The 18,970-nt window shown below is 39.2% G+C and overlaps 1 protein-coding gene across 1 annotated transcript in view; it reads right to left on the bottom strand.

Annotated features, from left to right (window-relative positions):
- The window catches only part of CEP120 (centrosomal protein 120), a 104,769-nt gene that overhangs the window by 4,627 nt on the left and 81,172 nt on the right, over window positions 1–18,970 (bottom strand). The window contains exon 19 of the mRNA XM_073676815.1: window positions 874–1,019. Within this exon, the coding sequence (XP_073532916.1) occupies window positions 874–1,019 (146 nt within the window). The remainder of the gene's footprint in view (window positions 1–873; window positions 1,020–18,970) is intronic.

Genomic DNA, 18,970 nt, shown 5'->3' with positions numbered 1-18,970 from the left:
GTTTTGAGCACCTGAGGGGTGCAGTTTTTAGAATGGTGTCACTTTTGAGTATTTTCTGTCATAAAGACCCCTCAAATTGACTTCAAATATGATATGGTCCCTAAAAAAATGTTTTTGTAAATTTTGTTGGAAAAATGAGAAATCGCTGGTCAACTTTTAACCCTTATAGCTCCCTAACAAAAAAAAAATTTGGTTCCAAAATTGTGCTGATGTAAAGTAGACATGTGGGAAATGTTATTTATTAACTATTTTGTGTGACATATCGCTCTGATTTAAGGGCATGAAAATTCAAAGTTTGAAAATTGCAAAATTTTTGCCAAATTTCCGATTTTTTCACAAATAAATGCAAGTGATATCAAAGAAATTTTACCACTATCATGAAGTACAATAGGTCACGAAAAAACAATCTAAGAATCAGGGGGATCCATTGAAGCGTTCCAGAGTAATTACCTCATAAAGTGACAGTGGTCAGAATTGAAAAAATTGGCCTGGTCACGAAGGCAAAAACAGGCTCTGGCGCGAAGTGGTTAAATATCATAAAGGTCATACAAAATACTAGATGTAGTTTTAGCCGTGGGCTGTTTTCATTTTGCATCAACTAATTTGAGTAAAACTGAAGATTTTTTTTTAATATAAGTTATATTATTAACTATACTTTCATGTCATGGGTTTCTAGGGGATGTTTTCATCCTTTATGCTGACCAGAGTGTAGCTGAAGCTACGTCCAATTCCTCAGCTGCTGAAGTTAATAGAGACCGTAGCATCTAAGGGGGCTCCATTAGTCCATTGTTACTAACCCCCTCAGCCATGCACAATGCAGTAGTTGAGAAGCAACACAAACAAACACAAAAATACTGGAGTTCATTTTGGTACCTATTTAGCTCATTTCGGATTTCCTCCAGCTCTAGACGTTCGTTCTTCACCATATCTTTCTCTTCTGCTGCCAGATAACGCAATCTCATTTGTTCAAGTTCTTCTTGTTGCTTTTTAAGTCTTGCCATAGCATTCTCTTGTTCTCGCTTTATAAAAATTATATATAAAAAAATGTATATTATAAATGTGCAATACAAGTGTGTAATATAGTCGAACAACATAAAAAATGAAAAATAGTAGTTTCAAGAAATAACTGGGAATAGTTGTATATTTAATGACATATCTCCACATGAGATTGTTGTGGTTTTCTGAAAGGAAACCTGTCACCTGGCTTTTGCTACCCTGAAAGGAGCATAATGTAAGGGCAGAGACCCGGATTCCAGCGATGTGTCACTTATTGGGTGGCTTGCGGCAATTTTGATAAATTCACTTTTACCTGCTGTAAATCTACCAGTGCTCTGAATTTAACCCCACCCACACCACTGATTGACAGCTTTTTGTGTACACTATGCATAGGCAGAAATCTGCTAATCAGTTTCAGAGGGCGTGGTTAAACAGAGCTCATGATTATAGAAGACAACATTGCAGCCGGTTTACTAGTCCTCTAGTGATAATCTCTGGCAGATAAAACAGGGATTTTATGAAAACTACAGCAAACAGCTCAGTAAGTGACATCAATGGAATCAGTGTATCTGCTCTCAAAAGAAGCGGCAAAAGCATGGTGACAGATTCACTTTAAATACTTTGACAATGCAGCATTTCCTCCCTGTATTACATTCTAATATACGAGGTCAAGACAAACATTTTCTTCCTAGACTGTCAGGACTATCCGGATACATCTGACTGACACTTATACACATTGGGTTGTTATCTGTATCTACTACCAGAGAAAAGTGTGCCCCAATACAGTCCTTAAAATAAGGTACAGATGAAGATCGTCATCTTCCATCCAGGGCATACAGTCACCGACTTATTGCTTCAAAATATGATGGGCATCTCTCCACATCAATGTATAGCATCTGATTCATCAAGATGTGCAATTTGTACACCACTCTTGATCAAGGGTGCACTGGAGTACAGTATGTCAAAGAGGTATGTTTAATGACTTCGCCGCATGTTTCATCTGCCATGAGTCAACGTCAGAAATACACTCCAATCAAGAACCTGAGTACATTTCTGTCATCATTTACATCACTGTCCTGGTGTAAAATGATGATGTATTTGCCAGAAAGCGCTCAGCCATGCCGATCCCTTTGAACTCAGCCTGTTTTTCATAAAGATGCTAGAGATGGCATAAAAATACCAAAAGTCGCAGAGTTTCATTTATTTATTTTTCCAACCTTTCAGTTTTATGCCAGAGTTCTGCTGCAAACAGTTTGATGAATCAACTCCAATGTCTGTACATGAAAATACTATAAACCCTTTAACCTCTTTACGACCTTGGGATTTTCCGTTTTTGCATTTTCGTTTTTTGCTCCCCTTTGTTCCCAGAGCCATAGCATTTTTATTTTTTGGGCAATATGGCCATGTGAGGGCTTATTTTTTGCGGGATGAGTTGTACTTTTAAACACCATTATTAGTTTTACCATATCGTGTACTGGAAAACGGGACAAAAAATTCCAAGTGCGGTGAAATTTAAAAAAAAAAATTGCAATTCCACAATTGTTTTTTTTTTTCTTTCCACGTTCACTGGATGCTAAAACTGACCTGTTATCCTCATTCTCCAGGTCATTACGAGTTTGTAGACACCATACATGTATAGGTTCTTTTTTATTTCAGTGGTGAAAAAAAAATCCAAAGTTTGCTATTAAAAAAAAAATGGCGCCATTTTCTGAGACCCGTAGCGTCTCCATTTTTTGAGATCTGAGGCCGGGTGAGGGCTTATTTTTTGCGCGCCGGGCTGGCGTTTTTATTGATGCCATTTTGGGGTAGATCCGATGTTCTGATCACCCATTATTGCATTTTATTGCAATGTTGTGGCGACCAAAAAAAAAACGTAATTCTGGCGTTTAGAATTTTTTTCTTGTTACGCCGTTTACCGATCAGATTAATTCTTTTTTTATATTGATAGATCGGACAATTCTGAAAGCGGGGATACCAAATATGTGTATGTGGAGTTTATTTTTTTATTATTTTATTTTGAATGGGGCAAAAGGGGGGTGATTTAAACTTATATATATATATATATTTTTAACACTTTTTGCTTGCTTCTATAGTCTCCATAGTAGACTAGAAGCAGCAACTGTCTGATCGCCTCTGCTACAGGGGTGATGAGCAGATCACCTCTATGTAGCAGAAATGCTCCTGTACTATGAGCGCCGACCACTAGGTGGCGCTCGTAACGATCTTTACATGACAACCACTGGGGTCTGCTGCAGACCCAGGGTTGTCATACCCACCCATCAGTGACCCGTGACGGGGTCACCGATGGGCAGGGTAAGAGACACGCTTGCGGCGCAGCGCTGTTAAATGCCGCTGTCAGGTTGATCGTGATTCCACCCACGGCTGTTGCGGGTACATATCAGCTGTAAAAATCAGCTAACGTGCCCGGTTCAGTGAGGGCTCAGCGCCGAAGCCCGTGCTGAACCGGGGGTGATGGCCTGGGGCGCACTAATACGCCCCAGGCCAGTAAGGGGTTAACCCCTTTACCCCATGGCAATTTTTTTGTTTTCATTTTTTCTCTCCTCTTCTTTCAAGAGCCATAACTTTTTTACTTTTCCATCAATAAAAAAAAAACAAAAAACAATTGTGTCATTGCACTTTTTTTTTTTTAAAGCGGTGAAAACAAAATTCGGAAGTTTGCATGAAAATTTTTTCTTTTGCTTTTGTCGTCATTTTTCGAGACCTGTAATGTTTTCATTTTTTGAGTTATGTGGCTGTGTGAGGGATTTATTTTTTTACGCACCCTGATAGGACGTTTTTACTGATACCATTTTAGGGTAGATATGATGTTTTGATCGCCTCTTATAGCAATATTGCAGCGGACAAATAAAATGTAATTCTGGCGCTTAATTTTTTTTTGTTACAGTTTACCGATCTGATTAATTAATTTTATATTTTTATAGATCGGACACTTCTGAATAATATACCAAATATGTGCATTTTTTTTTTATTTTCAATGGGCAAAAGGGTGGGTGGGGTAATATGAAAAAAAAAACAAAACAAAAAAAAAAAGGTTAACATTTTTAAAAACTTTTTACTGTATTTAAATAATCCCCTTAGGGGACTTGAATCTGCGATTGTCCAATTGCTTGTGCTATCTACACATGATGCACTGGTTTGTATAGCAGAAATCACGATCTACTACCTGGTTGCAGAGATCTATGAGTGACTCATTTTGTACTTGTTTAATGCTACACAGACTTCAGGAAACAACAAAAAAAGGAAGTATTCTTGATTTTGGCATAAATCTTGCACCACTAACGGTGAAGCTCCAAAACAAAAAGATTGAGAAGCCCTGCTACATAAGGTCTGCTGCATATTTTTCATAACTTTTCTACTTTCACATCTCCGAAACTTATGGTCTATATGGAGTCAGAACAATATCTGCAATGTCAAAACGTTGAGAAATGTGACGTAGATGTGTTTTGTCAGAGAACTGATATCTACTTAGTGTAAAAGCAAAAAAATGTCCTTGACCATGTATTAAACCTATATAACGATATTTCATGTCTTAGGAATATCCGTATTTTAAACATCGTAAAACTGGAGCAATTAATACAGAGATAATGGGTAGTTGGGGAAAGTATAATTTACGGTATACAGTTAAATTCCACAAATCAGTCTGTTCTCAAATACCCCAACTCCGCCTCAAACAATTCGGTATTAACATTGAAGACATTCTGGAAAGTAGCAGGGGTGCAGCGATAGTTTGCATTTGCTGTGTTATGGGATCCTGCCTAGTGACTCCTTGAACCATGTCTGGCTCCACACTATAACATCAATCTTTCACTCATATAAGCCATGTTTTACTTGCTGCATCTGAAAATTAATTATCGCTTTAAATATTCTCAATGTTTTGGCAACTTGACCAAGTCATTAATACATGAACTCACCAGTTAGACATGTAAAGTCTGATTGTTATGGTCTAAGACAAATTATAGGGTGGCTCACAGATGTAAGAAAGAAAAGAAAGCAGTATAACAAATGAAGAACTAACCAGCAGTCAGTAGGAAAAAAAAGCTTTATAAAAAAAAAAGGGGGCGTTAATAAAGGACAGTGGCCCATAGTGTGGCGGAAAACCACCAACAAGTATGGTGGCAAAGAGTCTGGTCATTTGGCATATTTATAACCGCATGTGGGTATATTTTTCTAGGTTGTGTGTGGTCAACGAGCTGTGGGACCCTACCTTTTATAGCAACAATCCCCATATACATTGGATGAGAGACAGCGAAACCTGCCGGTTTTGGTGGGACTGGACGACCATCTGATTTGTACGAGGATCTACAAACTCACCCACCGACATATGATGGCGGAATGGGGGTAGTTCAGATTTCAACACTCTTCCCACAGAAAACATCTGGACGCTTTACCGATACGTACGCTCATATGTTTGGGGGAAGGTGTTTGAGATAAGCGTTGAAGAATGAAAGTTCGGCTGACAACTATCTTGTGTATGGATGGCATAAAAGAACTGCTCATAATTTTCATTAAATCAGGACTCTGGTATTTTGAGCCATTAGACTTGCTTTACAATTATTAGAATACTGACTTCATATTCACAGCATTTATATTTACAACCCATAAGGCTTCATTTCACTATAATTTTCAGACATCGTTTTCATCACCTGCAATGGGAGCTGTTTGTACAGAGACTACTGCTGCTGGGATTACAGAGACATTCAGAGCAGCAGACATTAATGCTTCATTTGCTGTACTGCCCTAGACTACAACTCCCAGCAAACTTTGATCAGCTTTACATCCTGGAAGAGGAGGAGTAGCAGAAGAAGAGATTGATTGGCTGGAGAAGGGAGGAGCCCGACACTGGAGAGCGGAGAGCAGAGAACAGAGGTACAGAGTGAGTGCTGACAGCCCAGCAGCTCAGTGTGTGAGGAGAAAAGATAATCCTGGAGCTGAACCACACCTGTAGACCAGCCAGGTTACCAGGAAATATCCATCTACCAGGAAATATCCATCGCCTCCAAGCTCAACTCAGAGGGGTCCATGCGTTTCACAGTGGAATGCGAAGTCGGAAGCGACGAATCTCAAAAGGCAAAATCTTACCTTTGAGATAAGTCCCTTCCGGCTTAGCGGTCCACTGTGAAACGCATGCCATTTCCTGCCAGTACTTCTATTCATTAGTTGTCCTATACGTAATTTCTGGCAGTGCGGCAGTCCACGGTGACATGCACAAAGTCAACGACAACCATCCATTGGGACAATGTAGAGATTCCTCCACTTCTGTCCTCACATTCATTCCATTAATTATAGGTAATTCTATCCATAAGGATTGGACCATAGAGGACTGGAGTAAGGTAATCTTCTCTGATGAGTCTAATTTTCAGCTTTGCCCAATACCTACTCATCTAATGATTAGACAGAGACCTGGAGAGGCATACAAGCCAGTGTCTTGCACCCACTTACTGAAACAGACTAAGGGACCTTTTTAAATGCTTAGAAAGCCTTTGCAGGTATTTTTTGCTAATTATTTTAATTTACTGAGATAATGACTTTTGTGTTTTCACTGGCTGTAAGCCATAATCATCACCATTAACAGAAATAAACACCTGAAATAGATCACTCTGTTTGTAATGACTCTATATAATATGAGTTTCACTTTTTGTATTGAAAAACTGAAATAATTTAACTTTTTGATTATATTCTAATTTAGTGAGATGCACCTGTGTGTGTGTGTGTGTGTGTGTGTGTGTGTGTGTGTGTATGTATATGTGTACATATATATATATACACACACATATATAAAAAGTGAAACTCATTATATAGAGTGTTTATTTCTGTTAATGGTGACGATTATGGCTTACAGCCAATGAAAACACAAAAGTCATTATCTCAGTAAATTAAAAGATGAGCAGTTATTGGGCAAAGCTGAAAATTAGACTCATCAGAGAAGATTACCTTACTCCAGTCCTCTATGGTCCAATCCTTATGGTCTTTGGCAAACTCCAGCCTGGCTCTCCTTTGCTTCTCATTGATGAAAGGCTTTCTTCTAGCTTTACATGACTTGAGGCCTGCCTCTAGGAGCCTGTTACGAACTGTTATTGCCGTGCACTTCACCCCAGCTGCCATTTGCCATTCCTTGATGTCATCCTGCAGTTGCTGAGTGACATTCGAATAAGATGACGGTCATCCCGGTCAGTGGACAATCGTTTTCGCCCTCTGCCGGTCTGTAGCTTTGTTGTTCCCAATGTCTGCTGCTTGACCTTGTTGTAATGGACTGCCATCTTCGAAATTTTAAGGATGGCGGCAACATGACGCTCACTGTATCCCCCTGCTAGTAAAGCCAGAATTAAGCCCTTCTTTTCAACTCCTTTGGCATGGTTAAAAGTTATTTTTTCATTCAAATTACTTTTGGGCTATTCCTAGCACTTGTTTTGCCTTTCAGCTTGTCCTATTGCAAGAGGATTGTTTAGACCACAGCAGTGTTTTTTATACTTTCCCTCGTTACATAAGATTTGGTTCAGGTGATCACCTAATCAGAAGCACATTAAGTAAAATGAGGTGGACTTTGGTTGGAATTCAACTGACACTGGAATGGAATGGCTGTCAGACATGTAGAGATGGTGAATTTTAGAAAACTGTACAGTCTCTTAATTTTTGCCAAAGCTGTATGAATATGTGTATATATACACACACACATATTATTATATATATATATATATATATATATACAGTACAGCCCAAAAGTTTGGACACACCTACTCATTTAAAGATTTTTCTGTATTTTCATGACTTTGAAAACTGTACATTCACACTGAAGGCATCAAAACTATGAATTAACAAATGTGGAATTATATACTTAACAAAAAAGTGTGAAACAACTGAAAATATGTCTTATATTCTAGGTTCTTCAAAGTAGCCACCTTTTGCTTTGATGACTGCTTTGCACACTCTTGGCATTCTCTTGATGAGCTTCAAGAGGTAGTCACTGGAAATGGTTTTCACTTCACAGGTGTGCCCTGTCAGGTTTAATAAGTGGGATTTCTTGCCTTATAAATGGGGTTGGGACCATCAGTTGTGTTGTGCAGAAGACTGGTGGATACACAGCTGATAGTCCTACTGAATAGACTGTTAGTTGCTTTTTTCTTGCCATAATACAAATTCTAAGTAAAGAAAAACGAGTGGCCATCATTACTTTAAGAAATGAAGGTCAGTCAGTCCGAAAAATTGGGAAAACTTTGAAAGTGTCCCCAAGTGCAGTTGCAAAAACCATCAAGCGCTACAAAGAAACTGGCTCACATGAGGAGCGCCCCAGGAAAGGAAGACCAAGAGTCACCTCTGCTTCTGAGGATAAGTTTATCCGAGTCACCAGCCTCAGAAATCGCAGGTTAACAGCAGCTCAGATTAGAGACCAGGTCAATGCCACACACAGTTCTAGCAGCAGACACATCTCTACAATAACTGTTAAGAGGAGACTTTGTGCAGCAGGCCTTCATGGTAAAATAGCTGCTAGGAAACCACTGCTGAGGACAGGCAACAAGCAGAAGAGACTTGTTTGGGCTAAAGAACACAAGGAATGGACATTAGACCAGTGGAAATCTGTGCTTTTGTCTGATGAGTCCAAATTTGAGATCTTTGGTTCCAACCACAGTGTCTTTGTGCGACGCAGAAAAAGTGAACGGATGGACTCTACATGCCTGGTTTCCACTGTGAAGCATGGAGGAGGAGTTGTGATGGTGTGGGGGTGGTTTGATGGTGACACTGTTGGGGATTTATTCAAAATGAAGGCATACTGAACCAGCATGGCTACCACAGCATCTTGCAGCGGCATGCTATTCCATCTGGTTTGCGTTTAGTTGGACCATCATTTATTTTTCAACAGGACAATGACCCCAAACACACCTCCAGGCTGTGTAAGGGCTATTTGACCAAGAAAGAGAGTGATGGGGTGCTACGCCACATGACCTGGCCTCCATAGTCACCAGACCTGAACCCAATCGAGATGGTTTGGGGTGAGCTGGACCGCAGAGTGAAGGCAAAAGGGCTAACAAGTGCTAAGCATCTCTGGGAACTCATTCAAGATTGTTGGAAGACCATTTCCGGTGACTACTTCTTGAAGCTCATCAAGAGAATGCCAAGAGTGTGCAAAGCAGTCATCAAAGCAAAAGGTGGCTACTTTGAAGAACCTAGAATATAAGACATATTTTCAGTTGTTTCACACTTTTTTGTTAAGTATATAATTCCACACGTGTTAATTCATAGTTTTGATGCCTTCAGTGTGAATGTACAATTTTCACAGTCATGAAAATACATAAAAATCTTTAAATGAGAAGGTGTGTCCAAACTTTTGGTCTGTACTGTATATATATATATATATTGGTCCAAAAGTAGGTGGACAGAAAGTGTAATAAGGTTACGAAGGGGGAGATTTATCAAACAAAATCCAGTAATTTTAGATAACATTATGTGGAGTGATGAAGCTTCTTTCAAATTATCCGGCCATATTAACAGACATAATTGTATTTACTGGTATAATGAGAACATGCATTTAACATTAGAGCAACAACTAAATGAGCCTGGTGTCAATGTTTGGGGTGGTATTTCAAGTTTTGGTGTTTTAGGACCAATATTTTTTGATGGAACAGTCACAGGAGATAAGTATCTCAAAATTCTAAAGAATCAAGTTGTTCCCCAGTTACAGCAACAGCCTAATTCAAATGACCTTTATTTCCAACAAGATGGGGCCCTTACACATTATTCAAGAGTAGTCCGCGAGTATCTTGATGAAACATTTCCTAATAAATGGATTGGCCGAAGAGGCCCACTTGATTGGCCGGCACGTTCACCAGACTTTACCCCAATGGATTTTTTCTTTTGCGGAATACTCAAGGACAAAGTTTATAGTCGAAAACCAAAAAGTGTCGGTGATTTAAAAAATTACATAAGAGATGCATTTCAAGGAATTAATACCCAAAGAGACTTGTGCAAAAAAGTTTGTTGAAGCGTAAGAGGCGACTTCAAAGCTGTGCAAATTGTAATGGAAAACAGTTTGAGCACCTGCGTTGATAAAATTTAAGTGTTTTTGTATTATTGTTCAGAATAAAATTTAATTGTCAATGTTATGCTTGTGTTAGTAAATATAATTTTATATACAAAACAAAATAAATGTTATTATTTTCTGGCCACCTACTTCTGGACCACCCTGTGTATGTATATATATGTATGTATGTATGTACAGTACAGACCAAAAGTTTGGACACACCTTCTCATTTAAAGATTTTTCTGTATTTTCATGACTTTGAAAATCGTACATTCACACTGAAGGCATCAAAACTATGAATTACCACATGTGGAATTATATACTTAAAAAAGTGTGAAACAACTGAAAATATGTCTTATATTCTAGGTTCTTCAAAGTAGCCACCTTTTGCTTTGATGACTGCTTTGCACACTCTTGGCATTCTCTTGATCAGCTTCAAGAGGTAGTCAACGGAAATAGCCTTCCAACAATCTTGAAGGAGTTCCCAGAGATGCTTAGCACTTGTTGGCCCTTTCGCCTTCACTCTGCGGTCCAGCTCACCCCAAACCATCTCGATTGGGTTCAGGTCTGGTGACTGTGGAGGCCAGGTCATCTGGCGTAGCACCCCATCATGCTCTCTCTTGGTCATATAGCCCTTACACAGCCTGGAGGTGTGTTTGGGGTCATTGTCCTGTTGAAAAATAAATGATGGTCCAACTAAATGCAAACCGGATGGAATAGCATGCCGCTGCAAGATGCTGTGGTAGCCATGCTGATTCAGTATGCCTTCAATTTTGAATAAATCCCCAACAGTGTCACCAGCAAAGCACCCCCAAACCATCACACCTCCTCCTCCATGCTTCACAGTGGGAACCAGGCATGTAGAGTCCATCCGTTCACCTTTTCTGCGTCGCACAAAGACACAGTGGTTGGAACCAAAGATCTCAAATTTGGACTCATCAGACCAAAGCACAGATTTCCACTGGTCTAATGTCCATTCCTTGTGTTCTTTAGCCCAAACAAGTCTCTTCTGCTTGTTGCCTGTCCTTAGCAGTGGTTTCCTAGCAGCTATTTTACCATGAAGGCCTGCTGCACAAAGTCTCCTCTTAACAGTTGTTGTAGAGATGTGTCTGCTGCTAGAACTGTGTGTGGCATTGACCTGGTCTCTAATCTGAGCTGCTGTTAACCTGCGATTTCTGAGGCTGGTGACTCGGATAAACTTATCCTCAGAAGCAGAGGTGACTCTTGGTCTTCCTTTCCTGGGGCAGTCCTCATGTGAGCCAGTTTCTTTGTAGCGCTTGATGGTTTTTGGAACTACACTTACACTGACTGACCTTCATTTCTTAAAGTACAATTTTCATAGTCCTGAAAATACAGAAAAATCTTTAAATGAGGTGTGTCCAAACTTTTGGACTGTATGTATGTTCTTAATACTGCCCCCTCTAACATCAATGACAGCTTGAAGTCTTTTGTGGAAGTTGTGGATGAGGTTCTTTAATTTCTCAGATGGTAAAGCTGCCCATTCTCCTTGGCAAAAAGCCTCCAGTTCCTGTAAATTCCTGGGCTGTCTAGCATGAACTGTGTGCTTGAGAACCTTCTCCAGAACCTTCACTTTGTTCTGTTGTAGCCAATGACAGGTCGACTTGGCCTTGTGTTTTAAATCGTTGTCATGTTGGAACGTCCAAGTACGTCCCATGTGCAGCTTCCGGGCTGATGAGTGCAAATTTGCCTCAAGTATTTGCTGATAACGTGCTGCATTCATCTTTCCTTCAACTTTTACCAAATTTCCTGTGCCTTTGTAGCTCACACATCCCCAAAACATCAACGATCCACCTCTGTGCTTTATTGTAGGAATGGTGTTCCTTTCATCATGGGCCTTGTTGACCTCTCTCCAAATGTAACGTTTATGGTTGTGGCTAAAAAGTTCAATTTTGGTCTCATCACTCCAAATTACCTTGTTCCAGAAGTTTTGAGCCTTGTCTCTGTGCTGTTTGGCATATTGTAGGTGAGATACTTTGTGGCATTTGCGCAGTAATGGACAATGCAGGAAAAAATTTTCTTCGAGCGCCTCTTTATTGTGCATCTTGAAACAGCCACACCGCTAGTTTTCAGAGAGTCCTGAATTTCAGCTGATGTTATTTGTGGATTTTTCTTTGCATCCCGAACAGTTTTCCTGGCAGTTGTGGCCGAAATTTTTGTTGGTCTACCTGACCGTGGTTTGGTTTTAACAGAGCCCCTGATTTTCCATTTGTTAATCACAGTTTGAATGCGGCTGACTGACATTATCAATATCTTGGATATTTTTTTGTATCCCTTTCCTGTGTTATACAGTTCAACTACCTTTTCCAGTAGATCTGTTGACAATTCTTTTGCTTTCCCCATGACTCACAATCAGTGGCTGGATGAATGATGCAAGAGTCTGTCTGGATCCCAGAAACTCACTCAGCTTTTATGCACACACACTGATTACAAGCAAACAGGTCACAGGTGAGGATGTTACCTTTAGTAGCCATTCAAACCAGTTTGTGTCAAATTCTGTGCATGTTATCAGGCCAAAATCACCAGGGTATGTGAACTTTTGATCAGGGTCATTTGGATGTTTTTGGTTGTCATTAAGATTTAAAAATAGAAAACACAGTAGTTTGACAATAAATGGCTTCACCCAACCAATAACCATGAGTTTAAAAATTGCATTTTGTGTTTACTTGTGTTATCTTTGTCACACTTAAATGTTTCAGATCACAAAACAGATTTAAATATTAGACAAATATGCAAAAGAATAAGAAATCATAAAAACGGGGCAAACACTTTCACACTACTGTATATACATACACACTGTATTACACAAACACATTTTTTAGAACTAGTGACGAGTAATAAAAAATAAAAAAGATTTTTACTTTTTTTTTTTATAAACAATTTATTTGCAATCAGAAAATCAATCATAAAATAGACAATTACTTTACTCTTCTGTTTTTCATCATCTCCACTAAGTTATAAAACGTGTCTTACTTAAGGTAGATGAATTTTTATAGAGCAGTGTTTGTTGTATTTTTTTTTTTTACTTTGGCCTTTATCCCTATATTCCAATGGTTATTAGTTTATCACTTTTTTATGCTATAATTTCCACTGTAATTGAGGCTGTTACAGCAGCCATTTACGGCTAATAATTATCATGTTAATAGCTGTATGGTTTTGCAGGTAAAATTGTGGTATTGCCAGCAAAATCGTGCAACCAATGAACACTATTGGAAAACCCTCTATGAAACGTGGGCATGGAGTCGAACACATATGACTTCCCCAGTGTCAAAACTTTGCTTCTATGTGATCACTTAGATAGGCTGTCCTGTATGAGACCGACCTGGTGGGTTATTAAAAACAATTTTCTAACATACCTCTGTCCCCCTCCATCAGTAACCTATAGCTTTATAATCACAAGGTGACATGCTACCTATGCTGACGTCACATCCTGCAGCTATGTAACAGATATATTGATTCAGCAGTCACACCATCACTATAGATATTTTAGTACTGTCAAAGGCAGATGAGAACACGGCTTTCACCACACTGATAAATTGCTGAGAGGACACTACAAATAAATTCTAATGTCCGCTCCGTTATCACAGCCCTCAGCCCTTAATGTCTTTGACACTTCCCCTTCATGTATTGTAGGCAAAACTAAAAATGAATATAAAAATACAAGCAATGTGGACTAGAAAGAAGATAAAACGCCTTATCTAACCTTCAGGAAGATGCAGCTATCACCAGTTTATCAGCAGCCCTCTTACAGTAGGATGCCAAGAACTCTTTGCTTCCATCACATTTTCATCACTTGCCGGGTGCGAGATTTCTTTCCACCCAAGTGATGAAAGTCCAGAAATCCAGCCATAAATGTACTAAAGTGTCTTATGGAGACACAAGGCTTCCAGAGTGAAAGAAAATAATTCACTAATCTAAAGAAACTAGCATCGTAGTTAACAGAGTTTAGGAGAGCATTCAGGTTGTCAACGTTGGTTTGACATCTCTAGACACAATGTGGATTTACCATAATCCCGTACGGCTTCAGCAAACCCACAAAATGATGGCGCTCCTGAGTGCGGCCAACACAGTACGGCCATGTGTCTCCGTCACCAATCCCTTTAGATTGTGAGCCCATAAGGGCAGGGATTATTCATGTGTATACATATGTTGACTGTTTTTTTTTGCTTTTGTTTTTCTAAAACTTTTTTTTTTTATCTGTCTGTCGTAAGCCATATGTGTGCTTGCTTTTTTGCAGGACGAGTTGTAATTTTGCATGACACTTAGAATTTTTTTTTTTCCCGCTTTCCAAAACATTTTACTGTAAAATTAATAAGTGTGGTAAAATTGTCAAAGCAAATATATAAAAAAAAAAAAAAAAAAAAAAAAAAAAAAAAAAAAAAAAAAAAGGAAATTAAATCATCTTTTTTTGCGGTTGGGGAGTGAGTTTGCTTTCTACGGAAAAAAATACCTGGTTTCTCCACGTCAGTACGATTATGGAGGGTTTCATGCGTTATTCCCATTAATGTGAATGTTTGAAAAACGTTGCAAAAACGTGGAAAGAATTGACGCACTGCAGATCTGTAACTGCTTCAAATCTGCAAGGAAAAAAATAAGCCGCTTGTGCATGAGCTTTAGAAATTGTATTCAATTTGCTGGGATAGTAAAATGCTGAGTTTTTTGCGCCAAAAACATGACATGTGAAAAGACCCTTACTGACATATAGCCCCTTTTTCCTTGTATGTAATTTTTCTTTTACCAAGGGGGTAGGATCCTTAACTCTATGGACATCTTCATCTGGATCACACCCACTTGGCTAACAAGACTAGATTTACATACAGAGAAGAAAAGGACATCCATCAGGAATGGCGAGGTGCAGGATAAAAAAATAAACAATGCCAGATTCAGTGAAAGCCCCACTCCAGCGTTTAGTTTTTTCAGCGCTGGAGTAGTGTTTCTAATCTAAGGTCACTGACCCTAGTCTTATACTTACCAGCCCCCATCTTCACCTTTTATCGGGGCTGCTCCTGTCCCGCGGCAGCACCATCTTGTGACTGCAACTTCTGACTGGCCTTAAGTCAGAAGTAATGGGCACAAGCTCTCAATGTAAGTCTGAGGGACAGAGCGAGACTTCCATGGACTTGTATTGAAAAGGGACCCCTGGCTCGCTCCTGCAAACAATGGAGCAATTGGGCAGGTCATAAACTGACCAGAGCGGCGCCAATAGAAGGTCAAGATGGTGGTGTTGAGAATGGGGGAAGGAACCTTAGATTAGAAGCACCACTCTACAGGTAAAATTTAGAAAAAAAATGCTGGAGCGGTGCTTTAAAACAACAACAGACAAGCCAACCAAGGTTGCTTCTGATAACAGAAATATAGCCGAGAAATAAAAAGGAAATGCTCCCGTGTAGGTATTATATTATAATAGTACATTTAAGTTTTAAAAGTGGTTTTAGGGCTTACCAGGATTTAATGACCAAGTCCATGAGTTTAGTTTATTATCTGGCCCGTATTCGTTTTAGAAAAATAAAAGCACATTTATTTAACGCAGTACGCCAAGGATATGTTCACACATGGCAGATATTATGCAGAACTTTGAGGTGGAATATCCACATAATATTACCTGTAAAGTGGATTCGATTGTATCACAATCTAAAGCATGTTACATTTATCGTGCAGATTTTTTTCATCCAGAATTTCACTCTTGGAAAAACATAACGTTAAAGTTATTGTGGCCCTTTCAATTAATACAGTCTGAGACATTAATACAGTATAGACAAAAAAAAAAAAGGAAGTTTATCTTGATGTCCATTATATTGAATTTATCAAATACAGTACTAGAGTTAAATATTTTTTTTAAAGTGGTCCTTTAACCGGTTCCCGACCGCCCACTGTAGATAAACGTCCGCGCTGCCTGGGCTCTGTGCAGCGCCGACGTTTAAAAACGGTGGGTGGTCTCGCAGTGCTCAGGACCCCCAGGGTCCTGCAAGCACTGCGATTCCGGTGCAGAGCGTTAGCTCTGACAGGGTACATCATCGGGACCTGATTAGATCAGGTCCCAGTGATGTTATCCCTTTGCTGTCTTCTATATGCTGTGATCTATAGTGATCGCGGCATATAGGAGACAGCAGGAAGAGAGGGGGTCGTCTTACTTACCTCCGAAGACCTCCGTTTCGTTTGAGGACCTGGGGTTGCTATGGCAGCTGGAGGTCACATGACCGCCTCCAGCTCTGCCATATATGGTGTCCTTCCTGTCTGGCTTCAGCCTGTATGTAGCTGATGCCAGACAGGAAACGGACTGAAACGGTCAGTGAAGATCTCATGTAATGTAATATATGTCTATTACATTACATGAGATCAGTGATCAGAAAAATAAAAATTAATGTCCCATACAGGGACTAAGTAAAAATGTAAAAAAAAGTAAAAAAAAAGTTTTTAAACTATTAAAAAAAAAAAAATCACAAAATAAATAAAAATAAATAAATAAAATATTAAACCAATAAATTCGTATATTATTACAAAACCAAAAAAAGTACACATATTTGGTATCGCCGCGTCCGAAACAACCAGAGCTATAAAACTGTCACACTAATTAACTCCTTCTGTGCACACTGTAATAAAAATAAATAAAAAACGGAGCAAAAAAATATGCTTTTTCATCATATCGCCAAACAAAAAGTGGAAAAAAATGCGATCAAAAAGCAGAATAGAAATAAAAATGGTACCACTGAAAACTTCATCTTGTTCCGCAAAAAAAAGCCGCCATACAGCTCCATCAGCCGAAAAATAAAAAAGTTATAGCGCTCAGAATAAAGCAATGCAAAAAAAATATTTTTTTTTCTATAAAATTGTTTTATTGTGTAAAAGCGCCAAAACATAAAAAAAATACAGTAAGTGTAGTATCGCTGTAAACGTACTGACCCGAAGAATAACGCTGCCTGATCACTTTTACCACACGCAGAACAGCATAAAAAAAAACTCAAAAAACAATTCCTGAAGTGTTTGTTTTTGTTAACTTTACCTCCCAAAAAACGGAATAGAAAGCGATCAAAAAATGTCACGTACCCAAAAATGGTTCCAATAAAAATGTCAACTCGTCCCGCAAAAAACAAGCCGTCACATGACTCTATCGGCCGAAATATGGAAAAATTATAGCTCTCAAAATATGGTGATGCAAAAACTAGATTTTGCAAAAAAAAGCGTATTTTAGTGTGTGACAGCTGTCAGTCATAAAAACCCGATATAAATCTGGTATCTCTGTAATCGCACTGACCCGAAGAATAAAGTAATCTAATCCGTTATATCACACTAGGAACGGCATAAAAAATAAATAAAACAAATATTATTCACCTGCTACTGATTTGTTTATTATGTCTCCCAAAGATCCCAGTAAGGCTCTGCTCACATTTATCCTGTGCTCTGCGCTGAGCACTTACACCAGAGTTTCCGTGTAAATCTCTGAAATACGTGATTCAGCCAGAACCCATGATGGAAGATTCCCTGTAATGAGGCAGATATAGGCCACTGTGGACGCCGTCTAGCCTGGGATCCCACGGTGTCATTTGTTTTAGGCGTGCATAAAAGTGCGGTTGGCCACAGTTTTGTGCACTTCTGAAAAAAAGGACACCACTAAACAGAGGCCAGACGGTGTCCAGAGTAACTCTGCTGCCTCATTACAGTGAATGGATCCTGCAGGGGTTTCATCTGAATTACATCACTTGGAAATTTAGATGGAAACCCCGATGTAAGTGCTCAGCCTAGAGCGCCGGATAAATGTTAAGTAAAATGTTCCCAATAAAAGCTTCAACTCAGTCCTCAAAAAAAGCTAGTCCCCACTCAGGTCCATCATCTGTTAAAAATATAAGGGACTTCCAAGTTACTGGTAGCAGAAAGGCTCTGGAAAAGCAAAATGGTCCTTGCCCCCCAAAAGAAATTCAGAAAATTTTGTGCTCCCAAATCCAAATGCCTATTCTACAATAATTTGTTCTCCAATTGTCAATTAGCACTCCTTCCCCCTCAAATCTCACCGTATGGCTAAGTGGTACGATACAGCCACATATGGGGTATTAACACTTTTAGAAGAAATTGTGTGACACATTTCGGCACCATTTTTACCCATTGCCCTGTGTGAAAATGTAAAATCTGAGGGTAAAACATTTTTTTGTGGTAAAAATATAATTATGCTTTTTTCACTGCCCAACGGTATAAATTTAAAAATTAAAAAAATGCTCACTACTTCCCTAGATGAATTCCTTGAGAGGTGTAGTTTACAAAATGGGGTCACTTGTGGGGGTTTCTGCTGTTTTGGCATGTCAGCGACTCTTCAAATGTGACATGGTGTCTGCTGCCTATCCCAGCCAACATAGCGCTTCTTTCTCTTCCGAACCCTGCCGTACACCAAAGCAGAGGTTTTCCCCCACATATGGGGTATCGGCGTACTCAGGAGAAATTGTACAACAAAATTCATGGTGCAATTTATCCTGTTACCCTTATGATAATGCAAAATTAGGGAATGAAAAACATTTTTTATGGGAAAAATGTGAAAATTTTATTTTTACGGCTCAATATTATAAACTTCTGTGAAGCAGCTTGGGGTGCAAGGTGCTCACCACACATCTAGATAAGTTCCCTAAGGGGTCTAGTTTCCAAAATGGTGGCACTTGTGGGGGGTTACCACTGTTTAGGCACATTAGGGGCTCCCCAAATGTGACATGGCGTCCGCTAATTATTCAAACAAATTTTACATTCAAAAAGTCAAATGGCGCTCCTTCCCTTTCAAACCCTGCCATGTGCCCAAACAGTAATTTGCCTCCACATATGGGATATCAGCGTGTTCAGGAGAAATTGCATAACAAATTTCATGGTGCAATTTATCCTATTACCCTTATGATAATGCAAAATTAAGGGATGAAAAACGGTTTTGTGGGAAAAATGTGAAAATTT

The sequence above is a fragment of the Phyllobates terribilis genome, unplaced genomic scaffold, assembly GCF_046119375.1.
Source record: "Phyllobates terribilis strain yellow unplaced genomic scaffold, ASM4611937v1 Scaffold_1__5_contigs__length_1240528914, whole genome shotgun sequence".
Lineage (NCBI taxonomy): Eukaryota > Metazoa > Chordata > Amphibia > Anura > Dendrobatidae > Phyllobates > Phyllobates terribilis.
The sequence above is the reverse complement of the archived record's forward strand: the minus strand, read 5'-3'. Positions and strand labels throughout refer to the sequence as shown.